General features: G+C 38.5%; 1 protein-coding gene across 2 annotated transcripts; it reads right to left on the reverse strand.

Annotated features, from left to right (window-relative positions):
* Positions 1 to 2880: 2880 nt before the first annotated feature.
* On the reverse strand, positions 2881 to 16271 carry LOC115857737 (gastric triacylglycerol lipase). 2 transcript variants are annotated; one of them, XM_030864989.2, is made up of 9 exons: positions 16170 to 16271; positions 15844 to 15961; positions 15110 to 15308; positions 13903 to 14012; positions 9629 to 9765; positions 7701 to 7847; positions 6661 to 6732; positions 6182 to 6253; positions 2881 to 3117 (listed from the first exon to the last, which is right to left on the reverse strand). In XM_030864989.2, the coding sequence occupies exons 1-9, from the start codon at positions 16269 to 16271 to the stop codon at positions 2881 to 2883; spliced, it is 1194 nt and encodes a 397-aa protein (XP_030720849.1). The 2 variants fall into 2 exon arrangements, with proteins under 2 accessions (XP_030720849.1, XP_060142224.1); XM_060286241.1 differs by having other exon boundaries at positions 15110 to 15212; positions 15838 to 15961.
* Positions 16272 to 20390: the final 4119 nt, after the last annotated feature.

Raw genomic sequence — 20390 nt, forward strand, 5'->3', positions numbered from 1 at the left:
CATAAGGATTCACCAGCAGAGTCACCCGACTCCCAGTAAATAATCCTGTATCATAAATCTCCACCTAGTAGGTATTGGCCTTGCTATAGTGACATAAGTTGAACAATAAAATAGTAAGCTAAGTAATCTGGTGCTACTGAGTGTGCTGACATACATGGATTGTGTTCTCTCCAGTAAGGAGCAGTAGATTGTTGGGACTTGTAGAGAGACCTTGAATTAAGGACATTTAAAAAAGCATAAGTGTTTCACTGAAACCTCAAGCTCACAGATACGGCAAGTTAAGCAGCCCTGGTTTGGAGAGCCAACTGGATGATACAATAGATGAGATGAAAACTTTGGAAGAATGAGTAGGCAAACCGCATGAATATGAGAAGAAGAAAGTATTTTTCAAATGCTTTTTCAGTCTCAGAAATAAACCTTGAAATAATTAGATGAGGGTTAACATTCAGAGAAATATAATTCATTAAGCTCCAAAATGTATAGTAAGATAAAACCTTTAGATGGAAGCCAACTGGTCCCTCAGATTGAGTCTAACCTGGATCCATAATTATGTGTAAACTTTGGCTTTCTGTGTTTTTTAATATGACTTCAGTACTTAAAGATAGTCGGGTTTGAGGAACTGCTTTATACCAACCAAAATCACAAGAAGGGCTCAATGAACCAGAATATCAATGCTTTATGTGTGCAGAGAAATTACCTGCTGTTCAGTAGATCATACACTTAATATTGACTGTTCTATGAACTTCTCACTTAGTAGGTTAGTCCAGCTTGAAGCTAAGATTGTCTGGTATGTAAGAACAACAAAATTAACTTAATAGATAGTGCCTTGGAGCTATAAAAGTAATAATGGATCATATTGGTTGAGTGCTATCATGAATCATACAGTAATTATATTAAACTCCCTGGCACAGAGTAGCCATTCAATACATAGCCGTTCAAAATGAATATGGACATCCTCACAACAACCCTTTGAGGTTGAAGCATAGATCCATACTTCTGTAGAGCTTACTATGACATCTCCTTGTTATGATGCTTTGACTTGTTTTACAGTTTATTTCAGCTATAATTTAATATCCTTGATGAGGTTTTGGATTCACTGCTATTATGAGCAACCCATCTGAAAACTACTTAGGGTGGGGTTATTTAAGCAGACATTTCATCTCATCTATATTTTAATTTGCTTTCCTACGTGCTATTTTCAAAAGGAAATTCTACAGTGGCATCCTCCTTGTATGCCTTAAACATTTTTCCCTGTTTGGCTAAGATTATATATGGCTTTTGCAATCTGATCTCTTTGAGTAGGGTTACAACAATGACCAACTGAGACACAGCAAAGCAGATGAGGATGAGGTTTGCATCTGAAAGCACTAATCCCTTCCTGTACCTTCTTTTTTTCTTTTTTTTTTTTGAATTTTATTTTATTTATTTATTTTTATACAGCAGGTTCTTATTAGTTACCTATTTTATACATATTAGTGTGTATATGTCAATACCTTCTAATATTTTCCATTCTTTACTTTTCTTCTCACCTCTATTCCTTCTTTCTCATTCTAACATCTATCTAGCTACTTCTACTTTCTTTCACACTAGCAGAGAAAGCTCACATTCAACCGGCATTTTTCTCATACTAGATATCTGTGTAGAGCCTAGGAACTCAGATATCCAATATTACTCCGAATAATGCTTTAGAAAAACCTCAGCACCACCTCACCCCATTGCCTCCTTCAGATAACTCTAGAAATATTTAATTTGAAAGTACAACAGAGCTATGTACATCAGCTTTGTGCAGCAGAAAGAGAAGAGTACTTGGGCTAGAATGTGTGGATTTTAACAATGCCAGTTGTACATCCTTTATTAAGGTGCTCAACCTTTATGAACTTTAATATCCTCAGTTGGAAAATGATGGGGTTAAACTAGGTAATGCTTAGGCATCTTCTAATTTTAGAATATCTTGACTTTTAAAAATGTGAATCGTATTATATCTAGTAGGCTTGAGATTACAACACAGTTCTCTGTTCAGATATATTGGTCTTCCTATGAGTTATGCACAGAGCATGGATACATACTTGTAAACCCAAAATAAATTAAGAATTTTGGAGGGGAATGTGAGCAACAGTATGATGGTGCAAGTTAAGAGGTATATATGTGAGGCACAGCTTGGGGGGTGTGCGTACTCAAGGCATCTGGTAAGTAGAAGCCAGGGATGATGCTAAATATCCTACAATGTCCAGGACAATAAAAAAATTATCTGTCCAAAAATGTCAATAATGTTGAGGTTAAGAAATCCTTTACCTCCCACCTTCCTGAACTGGGGGTTGCCTGTTGCTCCCTAAGCTACCCTTGTTCTTTTCTCCCTAGAAAGGGAAAGTGAGCTGACCTCAATTCAATTTACAGTCTAATTTGCCTTTTCATGGAGTTTAACAAGCAAAAGAGCAAGTGATATCCCCATAGCACAGATGGAGAGACTGAGCTTTAGCAACAACAGACAATAGAAAGAAAACAATTTACTCAATCTCAAGTGTGCATACGAGGTATCAATACTCAACCTCAAGACTGTCTTTTGGCAACACCCATGATTCATGGCTCATTATCTACCTGGAGTTTAGAAGATAAACTGAATGGGAGGATTGGAAGGGAAGTTTCATCTCCCCAAGACTGTGTTCTCTCAAGAGTTTCTAGATAAATTTTCAAGTGAAAAAAATCTAATTAAAAAAAATTCTTTTCAATTAAAAATGACCAATGAAAAGTTTGTTGATGCTAATATATTTTGAAAGTCAGAATTACAGAAAGAAACATTGCATTTAAAACAGTACAGAAAACTATGTGGAAGAGAAGAAATCATTTTGGGAAAAGTACATGAATAATTCTTTAAATCCAGCACTACTTTTTATCTTCTGCCATCATAGAAATGATTTCATTGTAAACTTCTTGAGGTGCATCCATTGCCCAGATAAAGTCCAAGTGATTGTAAGTAGGAATTTCCTTGTGGTAAATGAGATTAGACAGTTTTGGAAGCAAAAGACCAACATCCTGAGGGTCAGCCAACAGGTCATGGTCACCACTCCATACTGCAATTGGTACATCCATGGCTGTCACATTGTAGTTGGGAGGTGTGGCCTAAAACACCAGAGGAAAAGAATCAGAGTGTTAAGAATCAGAGTTTTTATAAGTAACTGCACTTGAAACTCAATACTTACTCAGTGGGTAGATTAGATACCATTAACCTAGTTTTTTAAAAATTGAGATACAATTGATATATAGCATTATACTAGTTGCAGGTGCACTACAATGATTCCATACACGTATACATTGTGAAATGATGACCACAATAAATCTAGTTAACATCTACCAGCACATGTAGTTTTTTTATATATATATATTTGTAATGAGAGGTTTTTTTTTTTTTTTGTGGTATGCAGGCCTCTCACTGTTGTGGCCTCTCCCGTTGCGGAGCACAGGCTCCGGACCCGCAGGCTCAGCGGCCATGGCTCACGGGCTCAGCTGCTCCACGACATGCGGGATCTTCCCGGACCGGGGCACGAACCCGTGTCCCCTGCATCGGCAGGCGGACTCTCAATCAACCACTGCGCCACCAGGGAAGCCCAATGAGAGCTTTGAAGATATACTCTCTTGGCAACTTTCAAATATACAGTACGGTATTATTATCTGTAGTCACCATGCTGTACATTACATCTCCAGGTCGTACTTATTTTATAACTGGAAGTTCATACTTTTTGACCACCTTTACCCATTTTGCCCACGTCTCTGACACCCACCAATCTGTTTTCCGTATCTATGAGGTTTTTAAATTTTTTTTTTTTTAGATTCCACATGTAAGTGACATCATACAATAGTTATCTGTCTGTGTCTAACTTATTTCATGTAGCATAATATCCTCAAGGTCCATCCACGTTGTCACAAGTGGCATGACCCAGTTTCATAAGTAAATCTTAACAATTATTGCTCAGAGTTACCTTTATCCACAGAGGAACGTGGATGCAATGTTTTAAATCAGTGCTTCTCAAATTCTAAAGGCCCTGTGAATCACTAGGAGATCTTAATAAAATGAAGAATCTGATCCAGTATATCTGGAGGAAGAGCCTAGATTCTGCATTCCCAGACGATGCTGAGGCTGCTGGTCCTGGACCATGCTTTGAATAGGTGGGCTTTAGTATATGTGCTGCCGAAGTGAGCACATGAATAGGTGGGCTTTAGATAATAATTCTTACAAAGTAAAAACTTAGATTTCGACTCAAGCTGAAGGAAGTGAATGTGACTGAATTTTAACTGTGATAGATAGTTTCTATACAAATAGTTACTCAAAATGTCCTGAGTCATTTATTTTGGCTTTGTATGGCTGCCAGTATAGTCATTCCATAGGTAATCATTTCATTTAAGGAGCTGTATTTGTTAAATACTTGCCTGATTTTACTAAATATACGTTCAAATTCTGAGAAAATCTATCAGTGGCCCCATTTCCTATTTCTACAAAATCTCCATTCACACAAAGATTTTAAAGAGATTCATAAAGCAGGCCAAGGGGACAAGAGAATCACTGCTAGCTTTCCCACAGTTCACAGAGAATTTTGTTAGTTTTTAAAGATGATATTCTCAAGAATTCTAATATGAATATTTTCTTTATCCTTATGTAATAGCCAATTCACCAAAGAAAAATATTTTATTATATGCAATTTTTCATAGTATTTTAATACTTTACTATATTCCTTTATATGTTGAAGAAAAGGGAAAATTGTGGAGAATATCTATAAGAATAAACCTACTTTTCTTTACTCATATTCCACTATTCAAAGTGTTTTCCAGAACCTAGCTTCTGGCTCTTAAATTAGTGTCACTCCCTCAGTCAGTTGAAACCATCCTGAGTTTGGCTTGGTTGAAGGGAGAATGGAATTGGGAGTGGGTGTTTCATGCCCCACTTGGCCCTTCAAGACGGAGTCTCTGATTACTGTTATTAGAGCCCAGTATAAAGATAGAGTCTGTGTCTGGGGGGTTTGAGGTTGTGATGGTTGGGGGGAAAAGTCTTTACAACAAATGTTTGATCTGATTGTGTTCAGAAAACCTCTTTAAAGACATCAGAGATGTAAAAACAAGGAGGCTGGGCCATCTTTTTCACACAAAAGACATTGTGGTGAAAAGATATAAATCCCTTGTAGATATTGAGTCATTGAAGCAGACAAAAATTAATAGGGTTGTTACTTGGTTGGAAAATTGGACGTGGGGTGAAGTAGAAGGGGAAAGAATTACCAAAAAAACACAGAGCAATTCTCTCATTCAAAATTAGCCTGTGACAATCCGAGAGTTTATCCTGAGCTGACATTACCCATTAATTACTGTCAATAACTCCCTGAGTCTGGGTGGAGAGATGAAAAGTTATTGTCTCAACTTATATTAACTTCAGGTACGATGGACTCCAAAGCCTGGCTTCTTTGTACTACAAGTAGGAGGAATGCTCAGTATATCTACCTGCGTACAAGGCTCTTGTCTGCTGAAAAATATTTCCAGCCTTGAACTGCAAGCATACCATCCTTCTTTTATGTCTGGGAATATGGTGAGAAAACTTCTCTGGCCATCAACAAAGGATAGGAAATTGTTTAAGAAGACCAGAGATTCCAGCTCTATCCCATGAACAGTTAGAGTTATTGGTTTAGGGAATTCCCTGGCGGTGCTGTGGTTAAGACTCTGCACTGTCACTGCCTGGAGCCTGGGTTTGATCCCTGGTCGGGGAACTAAGATCTGGTAAGCCTCGCAGAGCAGCCAAAAAAAAAAAAAAGAAGTTATTGGTCTATTATAACAGTTAGTTGCACTTTGGAAAGGAGAAGACAGCATGCCGGGGGTCTGGGATACAGGGCAGATCTGTCTAATGCAGCGAGGGGTGACAAGATCTAGAAGGTTCTCACTGCAGTGGTGTGGTACTTTGAGGGCAGCTTGAACGAGCACAGACACTGGAGCGTGAAGGCTCAGTGGAAGAATTAGAGACCAGTGTGATGTTCCACATGACAAAAAGACTCAAAGGATAGAGTCATCTACTTTATAATTTCCTTAAGGCTAGGTCTAGGCAACAGCATTCCTTTGGAAAATACCTGCAAAGTTATCGTAATTTCATCTTTAACTTTTTATATCTTTGTCCTTCAAAATGCAAATAACTTCAACTTAAGATGCTTACCTGGTTATAATGCAGTATGTTCTGAGTTGGGGTTCCCCAGTCAAAAGCTTGGAATTTCCCAGACTTAACAGCCTAATGTAGAGAAATTAAAGATACAAGGAAATTAAAAAGTCACTTGGCTATGTAAATAATAAAATGCCAACTTTTCCAAGTAGTTTACTTTTAATTTAAATATTATTTAAAAATTTTTTCTCATTCCAAAAATAGACTATTAATCCTCCGCAACAATTTATTCAAGTTTAAATGCAGCTTTGCTTGAAATAATTTCAAGTCATAATCATCATTTATTTCTTGTTACCCAAAGCACCTGTTTTTTGTAGGATTTTCATTCACATGGATTGATAGATATTTTCATCTGGTAGTCACGTGCCAGAAAAATTCCCTTTTAGAAGCATTTGACAGAATATTTTAAGACTGTGCTTTAGGTAAATTGTTAATGGTTTAGGCCCACAAAAAGTTTGAGCAGCTTGAAATGATACCTGACTCCAGTGGAGGGCGTCTTGAACTGAAGTTCCTGCTGGATTATGTCCTAGATACACATCTAAGCGAGTCTAGAAAGCAAACACACAAGCACACACATGCGCACTTAGATGTATGTTCAGTTTCTCACAAACATCTAAGACTTAACTTTTTCTGATCTAGATCAAGTTTTATGGGCAGCATTACTGGCAGGATACGAGCAAAAAAGTTGTACATCACTTTATGGCTTGCAAACTGTGATTATATGGGCTAATTTCGAGGGTATATAACAAAACTAAACAATTTTGAGGGAGAATAGGTGTCAGTGTATCATACTATTAGTAGCAAAACATGATATACTATGAGCATTGCTTTGTACTATGTTCTATATACTTTACATATGTTAGCTCATTTAATCTTCACAACAACTCATTTCATGGATAAGGAAATCAAGATGGAGGAGTTCAAGTGCGCTGCAAAGATAGGATTTGAATTTAGGCTTTTACCCTGAATCCATATTCTTAACTACTTTCTGATACCGCGTTTTGTCATATGTGCTTTTAAGCATCCACTTGGTGCAAAGCAAATGAAATAGAAGGTAAAGAGTGTGGACAAGATCTTACATAAATGCTCTGAAACAAGTTTTAGAAAGTTTATGGAGATGACTATCAGCATTAAAAATATTTAAAGTAATATTCAATATCTAGACATATTTTTCCTACAGAGGAACTTGACAACTTGGTTCAATGCCTCCACTCACAGAATTTAAATGTCACACCAATTATTCAGGTGATCAGAAGTGAGTAGGGAGTTTTTTGTTTTGTTTTGTTTTTCCTACAAGCTGTTTACTTCAGGGCACAGTGAGGTGATGGAAGAAATGTGGAGGCAACAAAACTGCGAGCAATGACTTGTGATTTCTCGTGGGCTTATCTGCATATCATGGACAGAATTCTGAAGTGACTCCTGGTTCTAATAAAGTACCATTCCTAATTGATGATGAGACAAGTAATCATGAGGGTTGCTCAAAATATTCAGAATAGAAATTTCAATGCATACAAACCATGTTCAAATTTTTCTTATCAAATCCAGTCACGGCAAACAAGGCATTCCTACAAACGACATTCAGCATCTCACGGGAGCACACTTCAGCACCAAGAAAGTTTTCCAAAAAATTGTGTGGGTAGAACAATTTGTTACCAAATAGAATCTGAAAAATAAAAGCATCATTAAAGATTTGCAAATAACAAGCTGCAGAAAAGACATTAATTTGTCTTGTTTACTGGTACAAATGGGAATAGACATTATATTTTCATACTTCTATATGTTGTCTTAAGAGGTTTAAATACTCTCTCTCATTGAATCCCCACAATAAAGATATGGAATGGACAGTGCAGGTATGAGTATTGAGTATTAATTGCTGCATTGAGAACTGCATTGGGTGCTGGGTAAGACACAGAGTTACAGTCTAGTTGGGGTCATAGGAGTTAGGGAATAAACTCATAAAACAACATGGCAGAATATCATAATTAAGTGCCAAGATGTGTGATTCCGGCAATAAATAAAAAAAAAAATCAGGAGGGGAAACGGTGACTTCTAAGCCATATTTTCAGCAAAATCTTTAAGAAGACAAAGAGGCTTGGTAGTTTAAAAATTGAAAGGACACACCCTAATTGTTCTTAAAATAAGTAGACACTTTGTTATCCCCATTTTATTTAATTTATTGAAGTATAGTTGACTTACAATATTATGTTAGTTTCAGGTATACGACATAGAGACTCCATATTTTCAAAATTATACCCCATACAAAGTTATTATAAAGTATTAACTCTATTCCTTGTGCTATACATTATATCCATGTGACTTACTTATTTTTTAACTGGTAGTTTGTACCCTGTTATCCCCATTTTATACGTGAGAACATAAGGCTAATGAATAGTCAGGATCTTGGTCTAGTGAGAACTGGATTATAGCTAGAATCTTGATCTGAGCCTCAAGCCTCTGACCTAAGGTCTAATGCTTTTTTAAAAACCTCTCTCTACATTGCCTGTCAGAAAATCTGAATATGAGTAAGAAACAAACAATTTCTGAATCAATGCAACCGGTAAACATACTCAGGGTCATCACACAATTTTACATTTTGAGTAAAAGCTTTACAAATGTAGTTGGTCTGTAGGTAAAATCTCTTAGATTTTAGGCATGCGTGTTAATTGAGTGAAAAAAAAAAAAGAATAGCACTCAACCACAGAAGAAAATGGCATCATTAAATTTTGTAGCCTGAGGTAAACTGTTCTCCTAAAGGAGACTGTGTATGTGTGTGTATGTGTTAGTTTCGGTGGGTGGGAGAAGTCAGTGATTAAACACTGGAAAAAGGAAAGATTATTAATTCCCTACCATGTATGCCTCCATAATATTTACAGTTTATTGAAATCTATGCTACTGCCCTATGAAATCCCCATTTAAAGAGGAAGGAACTCTTAGGAAAAGGCTTGGAAAGCCAAGGATATATGATAAGTGGTCTCCGAGTCCTTGCCTCACTTCACCATTGCTATCTTCCCCCTCTCTCTCCTTTTCCCTTTCCTTCCTTTTCTTTCCTATCCTTCTTCTTCCCACTTTTCTTGGACCAGGTGGTTTAGGCTTCTCATTTGACTCTTTTGCTTTTATTTCCCTTTCCCTGGTCTTGGGGGGGAAATCACAGCCTTGAAGACCTGTGTGGGTGCTTGGTAAAGAAACATCCATGGAAGGAGCAAAAACTCTCCCAGGCATTGCTAATCCACACAACATAATCTAGAATAAAGAAATCGGTGGGGATCTCATAAACTCTAATGGGGATTCAACCATGGTCAGTGCTATTCAAGAAATAATATAAACATGTTAATTTCCATCCTTGAATATAAACATGATTGTCCACCAGGTGTTTGTTCTCTTTCCATCACTTTGAAATACACAAACAATTTAACATCTTAGACCCAGTTAAAGGGAATCACATACCTTGAAGAGGAAGGGAGGAATGAGTGCAAGTTTGTTCAACAGGGTTTTGGTATACTTCACTGTGGCAACTGGGGCTAATGCATAGAAGGCTTTGATTTTTTTAGCCAGCGTGGGATTTGTAGAAAAGGCAATAAAACCTGAAAAAGAACAACAAAAGGTGAAAGGTGTGTGTGCGCGTGTGTGCTTTACAATGTGACATTACTTTGGATTTACTACGGGTGCCATCTGGGACAACCTGAAATCGACAGAATGATCAGATTTTAGTATATTTGTTTTATTTTCATAGATTCTCTCTGGGAACATGAGGGTAGAACTTTTTGAAAGTTATAATAAACTGTTTTATCTGATTTTAGAAAATAGGCCTACTTTAGAATAATCATGTGGTAACAAAAACGTTATATTACAACAGGTTTGGTTCAGTTTAAAATTATCTAATCTCGTAACAATGAGATAATTAACATTTAATATGAGTAGGGTATATACGTGGAAAGGTTAAAGCACAAATTTGAAATGTGTCCAAACAGAGTCTGAAACCTGGTTCTGTGATTTATTAACTTTGTGACATTGGAAAAGTCACCTAAACTCTAAGAGCCTTAGTTTCCTCATCTAAAAATGCATGTAATAATGAATGCTTCCTTGGGTTGTTTAGGAAGTACTTGAGGTGAATCATGTAAAGTATTTACCAGGAACTAGTCACATGGTAAATGCTTGACAAATGAGAAGCCGAGATAATTCCAACATCTATATACAATAAACATTCTCAGCCTGTCTGCTTTTAATTGTTTTCATGAACAGTAGCATATAAATAGACTGGGTTCTAATCAAAGAATTATCAACTTAAATTCTTTTTTTTTTTTCTGCGGTATGTGGGCCTCTCACTGTTGTGGCCTCTCCCGTTGCGGAGCACAGGCTCCGGACGCGCAGGCTCAACGGCCATGGCTCACAGGCCCAGCCGCTCTGCGGCATGTGGGATCTTCCCGGAGCGGGGCACGAACCCGTGTCCCCTGCATCGGCAGGTGGACTCTCTACCACTGCTCCACCAGGGAAGCCCTCAACTTAAATTGTTTACAGTTGAATTACATAGGACAATCTCTCCCTACTGTTAATAATGACATATTGACGAGACTCAATAATGCCCTGAAACAAAATTTTTCTGACTTTTACAATGGCCTCAGTTACATAATATCCAGCCTGATCCCAATGGAGGAAGAATGGTCTTTCCAAGAGCACTCTGTTTATTAAGGGATTCTTTCTCTGGTTGCCTAACTCTGCAGACATCAGCCAACAGATCACCCAGAGTAAGCAAGAATCACACGCAAGGAGCCTGAGTGGGTGTCCATGGGTCCATATAGTCAGGACAGGTGACTTCTCAGAATAAACTTAATCCCACTTTAGACACAATTCTATCAAGGATACTTATCTAACTTTCAAGTACACAGCAGATTGATTGGAAGATGTAAATTAGAAGGCAGAAAAAAATTTCCCAAAATTTATGAATATGGTGACATAATGACAAACTATCCAGTGGTGAAAAAGAAGAATGAAAAGAAGTTCAAATGAAAGAAAGGCAAAATTTAAATACTCAAGAGACTGGTAGGTTGGAGTTATTTTGTGTCAGGACAAGCAGTTCTATTGATATCAATAACTCCTAAGGAAATTGTTGCATTTCAGCTAAATGCAATCATTTTATAGCCCTATATCGTTGAAAAAAAGTTAAGCTACGTTCAACATGTTCTATTTAAAAAAGCATGGGCATCGGTCATAAGTTGAGGTAGATTTCCATCCAAAAGGGTTAAATTTTGGATAGTTTGGGAAACTAAAGGAGTAAATTTTAGGAATCTAGAAGATTTCTCACTTTTTAACAAAGAATTTGAATCCGTGGTTAACCATGTGTTTTGTTGCTCTTCTTCATTGCCCTGATTTCTCTTCGAGTCCAAGGCATTTATTCAGCTGAAGCTGCAGGGAGACTTTTGATTTTGCGTTTGCTCAAGAGAACCCAAGGTCCCTTCCTGGGCCATCCTGCATTGAATGACTGGTCAACAAATGGGTAAAGGACCAGCCAGCTAGTCCCACTGATGAAGACTCTGAAGAGCCATGTCATACAGAGCTGGCTGAGGACTTTTGGGGACTGCATCACTGCCCAGCTTCTCCCTCTGCCTAGTCCTGCTTTTTTGCCCTTTCCTCTAAAAGTGCTTTTATTAAAAAAAAAAAAAAATAGCACAAATCCTCATCTCCTCGGGCCCATAACATATTACACAATGACAGAAACATTGGGAAGCTCTTCCTCACTGACCCTTTTTTCTAAAATTCTACCAGTGGGATCCATGCTTTAGGATGAACAAGCAGTGGGAAGAGAGCTTCCACCGGCTTCTACCAAGTATTTCATCCCCTTTCCTGGATATGCCCATATATGGACATTCGGGTTGTTTAGAATTGTAGTAGGAAGTAATGTCACTGGCTGACAGTGAGGATCAACATAAAAAATACACCATTATTTCTCCCATATAATCCCCTATTCCCCCTTCTGCTTTCATCCTTTCTCTTCCCTTTACAGTTTCTCTCATGGTCTCTTAAATTTCCTTGATTATGCTTTTGTCCCAACCATTCCACCAAAGTTGCTGTTAGAAAGGTTCCCTTATAGCTTCTAGGTTGCCAGAACCAAGGGTCAGTCCTCAGACTTCATTTCACACGATTGATCAAAGCCTCTTCCACAGTTGACTGCAGTATTTTCCTAATAATACTTTCTCTACTTGCCTTCCAGAACACTAGTCATTCCTGGCTTCCCTTACACCACAGTCACCATTATTTTCCAGTTTAGTCACTTGATTCGTCCTCATCTTCCAAATCAATTGTGGCCCAGGCCTTAGGGCTTGGACCCCTCCTCTTTTCTGTCTGAGCTCAATTCTTTGCTTACTGCATCCTGTCTCATGTACTGATGATTCACATTTTGTATTTTCAGCCCAATCTTCCCTCCTAAACTCCAGATTTGTATCTACAGTTGACTGCTTGACGATCCACTTGGATCTCCAATAGCACCTAACACTTGGGTCCAGAACTGATCCCCTGCTCTCCCTACCACCTCAGCTGTTCTTACTGTCTCCCTCGTCTTCGCTAGTGGCATCTCCATCATCCCAGTGCTCTGGCCATAAATCATGGTGTCATCCTTGACTCCTCTTTCTCTTACACTCCATATCCATTACATAAGCAAATTCTGCTGGTCCCCCCCACCCCCCCCCTCTGTATATAGAAAATACGTCTAGAGCCTAACCAGGTATCTTTACCACCCCCTCTTCTGGGTCACTATCATCTCTCCCCTGGGTTACAGGAAGAGTTCAGTGACTGCTTTCTCTGCTCCAGCCCTGTTTTCCTTCAACAACCGGAAGGATCCTGCTAACAAGTCAGATCATGTAGCTCCTCTACTCAAACTTTTCTATGGTTTCCTTTTCACTCAGAGAGAAAGCAAAAATCCCTACAACAGCCTCAAAAGCCCTGAACAGTCGGCCCTCCTCACCACTCCCACCCAACTCATCTTTGTCTCTCTCAATCTGATTCATCCACACAGTGAACAGCCCCATTGCTGTTCCTTGAATGTGCTGCGTGTGCTGTAGCGTCAGATCTTTTGGGCTATCTGTTCCCTCCTCCTGAAATATCAGTCTTCCAGGTATGAGCTTGGCTCACTGACTTCCTTCACGTTTACTTAGAAAGTATTTGGTGGTGTTCCTGGTATAAAATTGCTGTGTACCCCTCTGATGCTCCCTAATCTGACCCCCTGATTTATTTTTCTCTTCATAGTATTATCATTATCTAGCATAGTACGTATTTTACTTTTTAATTTTTATTATTTTCTCTACCTTCTCCTGCTAGAGTATAAGTAGTAGGAAGACAGAGATTTTAAACTATTTCATTTTTGCTGTATTCTTAGGATACATTATAGGTGCCCCATAAATATGGTTGAATGAATGGAATAAACTGAGACCAGAGCCTGTGTGGTACAAAGTTTCAGAGCATTGGCTTGGGCGTCAGATTTCCTAACCTGGTATCTGAGCTACCCTATTTGTAATAACTGTGTTACCTTACACGAACTATTTATTTAGGTAAATATTTATTTAGTTTCACTATATATACAGTAGGAATAATAATGGTCTTAGATCATTGGGTTGCTATAGACATTATATAATGAATGGAAAACAATTAGCATGATGACCAGCATGTCTGCATAACCACTGGAAAGGGGTCTATATGAACTAAACTACCTGCTAACTGCTGTTACCTACCAATGGTGGTGCCCTGGGAATGGCCAACATAGTGTAGCTTCTCCTGTCCAGTTTTACTTAAAATGAAGTTGATTGTGGATACAAGGTCATATTTAGCCATTTCATCAAAGCTGCAAGAAAAAAAGACAAAATAAAAATGAGTACATTTCCTTGCTCTACTTTCTATAAGTCAACCTATTTAAGGTAAGGTTTCCTTTGAAAAATAGAAAACTAGATTCTCTAAGCATTGTTGCTTATAGACTGTTAGTGAGTGTCAGGGGCTCTTTGGGGTGGCTTCTCATAAACAGCTGACATCATTTCTGAAGCACAGCACATCATTTCTGAAGCACAGCTACAATTTAATCCAACACAATAGTAGCTGTAGCTGGGGAATACTTCTACCCTTGAACCTGAATGTCAGATTTAATAATCATTTGTATGTTGTGTTCCACTGCCATGTAATATGAACAGAAAAATCAGCCAGAAAAACCCTTTGAAAACGAGAACAGGCTATGCCACTCCCCTGTTGAAAACTTTCCAGAAGCTTCTCATTACACTTAGAATGAGCTCCAAGGCCTTAACCAAGACCTATGCAGCCTGGCCTGATTTGACCCTTGTCAGCATCTCTAGTCTCCTCTCCTCTCACTCGCCCTCTTCCTCGCTACACTCGGGACACACAAGCTTCTTTCACTTCCTGGAACTTCTAAGAGCACCTTTGCACCTCATCGTCATCAGGCAAATTCTCTTTTCCACTTCCATTAGTAATTTCTAGGAATAAGGCGCAAGAGGGCCAGTGAGAGGAAATCTTTGATAATCTCCCCATGGTGTCAGAATTTCATTATCTTCCCCACCCCCACTTGAATACTGATGATGACAGGTGCTGTTCATGAACCCCAACTGGGTTTAACCTTCTAGTAATCCTTGTGGATGTTCCTTCAGAATCTGCTGGGGGCAGCAAATTTCCTTGCTTCAGTCATTTCGCTCATTCCTTGTGGAAAAGCATATTTAGGGAATCCCGTAACAATGGTTACTGGGATCACAGACAGTTTGGAGGAAAGGCTACCCTTGGAATGAGGTGTAAGGAAGAATCCAAAAATGTATTAGAATGAAGATGACATCCTTCTCCTCCTATTTGGAGTGTAATTTGTTAAAATGAGGCTAGGCTGGAAGCAGTGAATACCCATGCTTTTTAACTCAATATTTATTTTCAATCGTCCCTTTTCTTTACCTGAAAGCCCAGAATTCAGCTGAGTCTGGTGAATAGTATAAATTTTTCCTGGCCCAGGTATTTCCTCTGCTGTTTCCCAGCCACACATCATATCCAGCATCCGCCAGGAGGAAGCCCAGGCTGTTGCTGGGTAGGTTGGAAATCCAATTTGTGGCCGATGCTAGGAAACCATGCTGCAGAAGCACAGCAGGTCTCTGACCTAAAGAAGATAATTGTTAAAATCTTTATAAACTCACTCCTTATTCTCAGATAAACATGAAGATAGAAACAGGCTTTTATATGAATAGAATTAAAAACGTTTTCTTGGTGAGGTGAATATTTCTGAATACGTTATCTTAATTGTGGTGACAGTTTCTCAGATGAAAAAACATGTCAAATTGTACACTTTAAATATTTGCAGTTGATTGTATGCCAATTAAACCTCAAAAACCTATTGAAAAAATTATATTCTAAGGAAATTCAGCATTATGTTAATTAAGTAGGTCTTCTATTCAGGGGCCCTGAGTTTCCACCCAGCACGACAAACTAAAATCATGGGCCAGTGTGCTTCACATCAGAGAAACCAATGTAAATCTGGTTATCACTCAGACCCTCAGCTTAATCTCAGAGACCAAGGTGGTTCAGGTTTTTTTTGAGTAACTTAATCTAGTGTTTTATGATTAGAATATTTTTGACTGGAATGTATTTGATTCAGGATTTGAGACACTCATTTTTTTCCCTCACACCAATCCTACCCAAATGATTAGCATCATTCTTCCCATGAGGAATCCGATAGAGCTGAAGGATGTAACCATCTGCAGTTATAACTTTATGCATTTCACTTCGGTAACCCCAGTAGGAAATCATCTGACTCTGAATGCAGAAAAGACAAAACATTTAGCTTCATGAGTACACTTGGCCACTTTGGATTCTTAAAATAGAATTTCTTATTGGTTGGGGTAACATGTACTTTGTAAAGAAATCTTTCAGACTTTATAATAAATCATAAAGGATTAATGAGAGCAATAGTGTCAATATCTTTGGAAGTGTTTTTTAAATATTAGTGATATGAATAACTTACAATATTCATGTTGGCTTCAGGGTTCACCGCTTTTTTTCCAAGGAAACAAAATGAATTTCCAGACATGTGGATGAAACACATTGTTACAAGTAGCCACCACATTTTCAACCTATTAGAGGAAAAAAGTTATTGCATGATGTTTGTGTTTAAGGAGAGCCTGAGAACAAGGACTCGCCGCAGAGGGATCAAGGTTGGCAGATGGCAGGAGAAGCTGGGTCCGAGGATCCAGTGCTTGGTATATGAGATCCAACAGGGTCTTGTCTTCAGAGAACTCACCACATCGTGAGGGGAGAGACAGATGTGTAAAGAATCCTGCAGTGGAGTACATCATGTGCTCAGATGAAGACCAAAGCCCAGAAAAGGGCATGTCCAGTCCAGGATCCCTCATCAAGGAAGGACTTTGATTTCTGTCTGGAACCTGTGGATTCCCGTGTGATCAAAACCACGGGAAGGACACTCTCAGGCCTGCCTGTCACAGGGAGAGGGCTGGGGAGCTGGGACATGGGGCGGGTGGAGGGCAGGAGTCCAGCCCCACATTGTGCCCCATCATAATGGACTCAGCAGTGTAGTCCTGTCTGCTCACCTCCCCAGGATTGTCTGTCCTTCCAACCCATTTCTCAAACCAGGTTTCTAGCCTTAGTCATGAGTGTCTGCAAAATCTCTACCTGAGTTTCAAAAGGTTGTACCTTCACTTTAATAATAATCTAAACAAATTGACAGGAGAATAAAAAAATTTGCATGTAGTAAATGTTACGATATAACATAAAGTCATGATATTGAGCTGCCTTGCTATTTGCTTCATAGATTTTCCATTTATTACCTTATTTGTCCTATTGTTCTCCTTGTTTCTCATCACTTTGTCAATTAGTAGGTTTTTATAATACTTCTGCTATTCTGGTAATTTATTCAGCTTTGTACATGATTCTATTTTCCCAAAGGACCTTTTATTTATCAACCTACCCTTGTAGCCTTGATGTCAGAGCTACCATTTACCATCTGTTTTGGTTTGAGTTGGTTTCCCCCTGACAACCCGAAAAATAGATACGTTCAGGTCCTCAGCTCAATACCTCCGAATGTCACTGCATTTAGAAATAGGGTTATTAAAGACATAATTTAAGTTAAGATGAGGAAATACAAGAGTAGCGTGAACCCTTAGTCCAGTATGAGTGGTCTCCTTTTAAGAAGACAGCCATGTGAAGACAGAGACACACTGAGAGAATACCGTGTGACAATAAAGGCAGAGATTGAAGCTATTCAGCTGCGAGCCAAGGGGCAAAAGAGTCTGCTGGACAACTGCCGGAAACCAGGAAGCAGCAATGAAGGATTCCTCCACATGTTCTGGAGGGAACATGGCCCTTCAGACACCTTGATTTTAGATTTATAGACTCCCCAAATGTAAGACAATAATTTTCTGTTATTTTAAGCCACCCAGTTGTGGTACTTTGTTCTGGCAGTTCTAGGAAACTGATACACCATCTGTCAGAAAAGGGAGAGAAAATTAATACCTGGAATGATCGTCTTTTTTGAAACTGTGAATAAAACAGGGAAGTCTGTCTGTTTTGTATGTAAGAACTTCCTTTAATTCCCGCAGAATGGCAGACTAAATGTTACTCAGATGATGACAATACAGAGAAATTTTTATATAATTGCCTTAAAGTACCTGGATTCAGAGATGACCTAATAAATAACTCTTGTTCACTCGCTATACTACATGATGCATACAACTTAATCAGTGACCATTGCTCTGTTTTGAACTTCTAGGTGTCCTGATTCCTCTCAATTCCTACTGCAAAGATCTCCATCAACTTTTCCCCTCTCCCTAATGGATACTTTTCCTAAGGGATGCCTGCACTAGCATAATCCTGCTCCCACCCTGACCTTGGAAATGCTCCACTGTATTCCATTTGCAACCTTGTAATGTTTTCAAAGTTTCAGACTTTTATTTTCCCCTACTCTCTATTTGAAGCCATCATATCCAAATGTGGCTGTAGTTTCCACAGCTGCAGTCTTCTGCTCTAAACTTGACATGTTTATTCGACAAGGAAAAGGTTAGCCTGAGGGATACATGAAGGAATGGCATGTTCTCTGCCTTCAAGAGACTTACAATGTAGTGATAGTTCAGCAGTACCAACTCTTTATACTTGCTCTCTTACCTGTACTGTCCATGCATTTCTCATTCCCTTCTACTTCAGGTCTACTCAGGACCTATGTGCTTGCTCTTAAAATCCCATAGATAAACTGAAGCTTTAGATAGAGTCAAACAGAAGGACGACTAGGTACCAAGGCAGCTATACAGCACCCTGCTCAATCCTTGGCTCCATAAACATTTGCTGCTCAATAAATGAAAATTAATTATACTATTAGTAGTATTCCTGAAACCTAATAAGTCTCTTTGTTAGCCTCCTACTTTCTAACTAACAGCTAAAATTAAATTTAAATTGACTTACCCCACTATTCCTAAGAGCTGCCTATGGCCCGTTATCTTTTATCAAAAATTAAAATAAAAATTGTTTCTCATTCACTATATGAACCTCAACAAGGCTTATTAGGATTATTTGTTCCCTAAGAAACAAATTTGTGTATGTTGTTTTGACCAAGGTTGTAAAAAGCTCAATTCAAAGCTCTCAGGTTTTGACGGTAGAGGAAGACTAGGAGAGAAGGCAGGAAGGAAGGTAGGAGGTAGGGGTGAGAGGGGGAGAGTGAAGGAGAGTGATATTTATATAAGATACTAGGATTGGTGACTGTGAGGGACCTAATCTGGCCAAGTCTGCCAAACTGGCCTTTTTTCATAACTATAAACACCATAAACATTCCTTGAATGTTATTTGAATTACTAAAATAAATGATTTTTTCCAAAATACCCCACATACATTGTTAATAAATACTGAATAGTTAATAAATACTGAATATGTTTTCAAACTCCTTGCCACTTCCCATAGAGATCGTGAATAGAGTACCATTCTACCCATATTGGTTTGAGAAACAGTCAGGTTTGATTTCAAGTTAGAAACTGCATAGTGAGGAGGTAGAGCCCGTTGGTAATACAGCTTGTTCTTGTCATACATTCAGAACATTGCTTGTTCTTTCTTTTTTTCAAATGTCCTGAAATCAATCACCAAAGGAGAAAAAGAGAGAAGAAACTTCCTAGAAAAAAAATTTTATATACATATAATCAAGGTTAAAAAATTCAATGGAAGATTATATTTTACCTAAGGTAGAAATAAAGTTCACAAAACATATCAATATATTAATTTTGAAGTATATTAAGTCAACTTTATAACACCAGAGAGTCATACTCACTGTCACCACACTGAATGCTTTCTTGAAGGTAAATGAAAAACTTAATTCTCTTCTTCCTTCTCTCTCTCACTAAATACCCATATATATATATAGGCGTACATGTGTGTGTTTTGGGTGACCTTTCCTAAAAATGTGAAGTCACTGCATTTCCAGTGAACTCTCATATTTGCCAAATGGCAAGTCAAATATTGCATAAGCAGTAAATTCACAAGAGGATATGGTTCCAATATGTCCTTAGAGATTCATTCTTTTTGATTTGTCACCTCCTGAAACTGCCTCCAACATCCTCATTCTCTGAGTTTTCTTGATTCTGGCAGAAATCAATTTTTTTCCCATACTTGGGTAGGAGCGCTTGAACCCATAAAGAATCATATTTACCTTAAAACAGTCAGTATGACCCCCTGGTATACTTTTCAAAATTTGAGAGAAAAACAACTTTTATCAAAAGGTTTTGATGGTTGTTTTTGCCTAAATTATGGAATAACTAATACAAAGTATTGCACATGTGAAAAAATGAAGTTTTATTTATTTATTTATTGAAATATTGCTCTATTAAGAACACTTAATAGGAGGTCTACCACCTTAACCAAAATGTTATGTGTACAATACAGTACAGGGGCAGCACTGGTATCCCGAGATCCTCTCTAGTGTGTTCAAACTCATATTTTTCTTTTCTCCAGTGGTGTGCTGGAATCTCCCTTCCAGATGGCTGGACTTCTATAAAGCCTTTCTCATCCACAGGTGTCGGACCACATCGGCATTCCCCAGGTTTTCCTAGTTCCAGCTATGACGAGTTGGGACAGTTTCAATGGCTTCTGCTGGTTCCACGGCCCATACGGAGGTGTGTCTGCCTACCCGCTGCACAGGTGGGTTAGACTTTTCTTGGGTTGCTGGTAATATGGTGCTGGATTCCACAACTCC

The sequence above is a fragment of the Globicephala melas genome, chromosome 16 (genome assembly GCF_963455315.2).
Source record: "Globicephala melas chromosome 16, mGloMel1.2, whole genome shotgun sequence".
In the NCBI taxonomy this organism is placed as follows: domain Eukaryota; kingdom Metazoa; phylum Chordata; class Mammalia; order Artiodactyla; family Delphinidae; genus Globicephala; species Globicephala melas.

Excerpts from the sequence above, each read along its gene's own strand:
- LOC115857737 (XM_030864989.2), bottom strand. The coding sequence starts at position 16,271 with ATGTGGTGGCTACTTGTAACAATGTGTTTCATCCACATGTCTGGAAAT. Across the intron at positions 7,848-9,628 it reads TTCCTCCCTTCCTCTTCAAG|ATTCTATTTGGTAACAAATT; the intron begins GTATGTGATTCC and ends TTTATTTTTCAG. Across the intron at positions 6,733-7,700 it reads ATAAGAAAAATTTGAACATG|ACTCGCTTAGATGTGTATCT; the intron begins GTTTGTATGCAT and ends TTTGCTTTCTAG.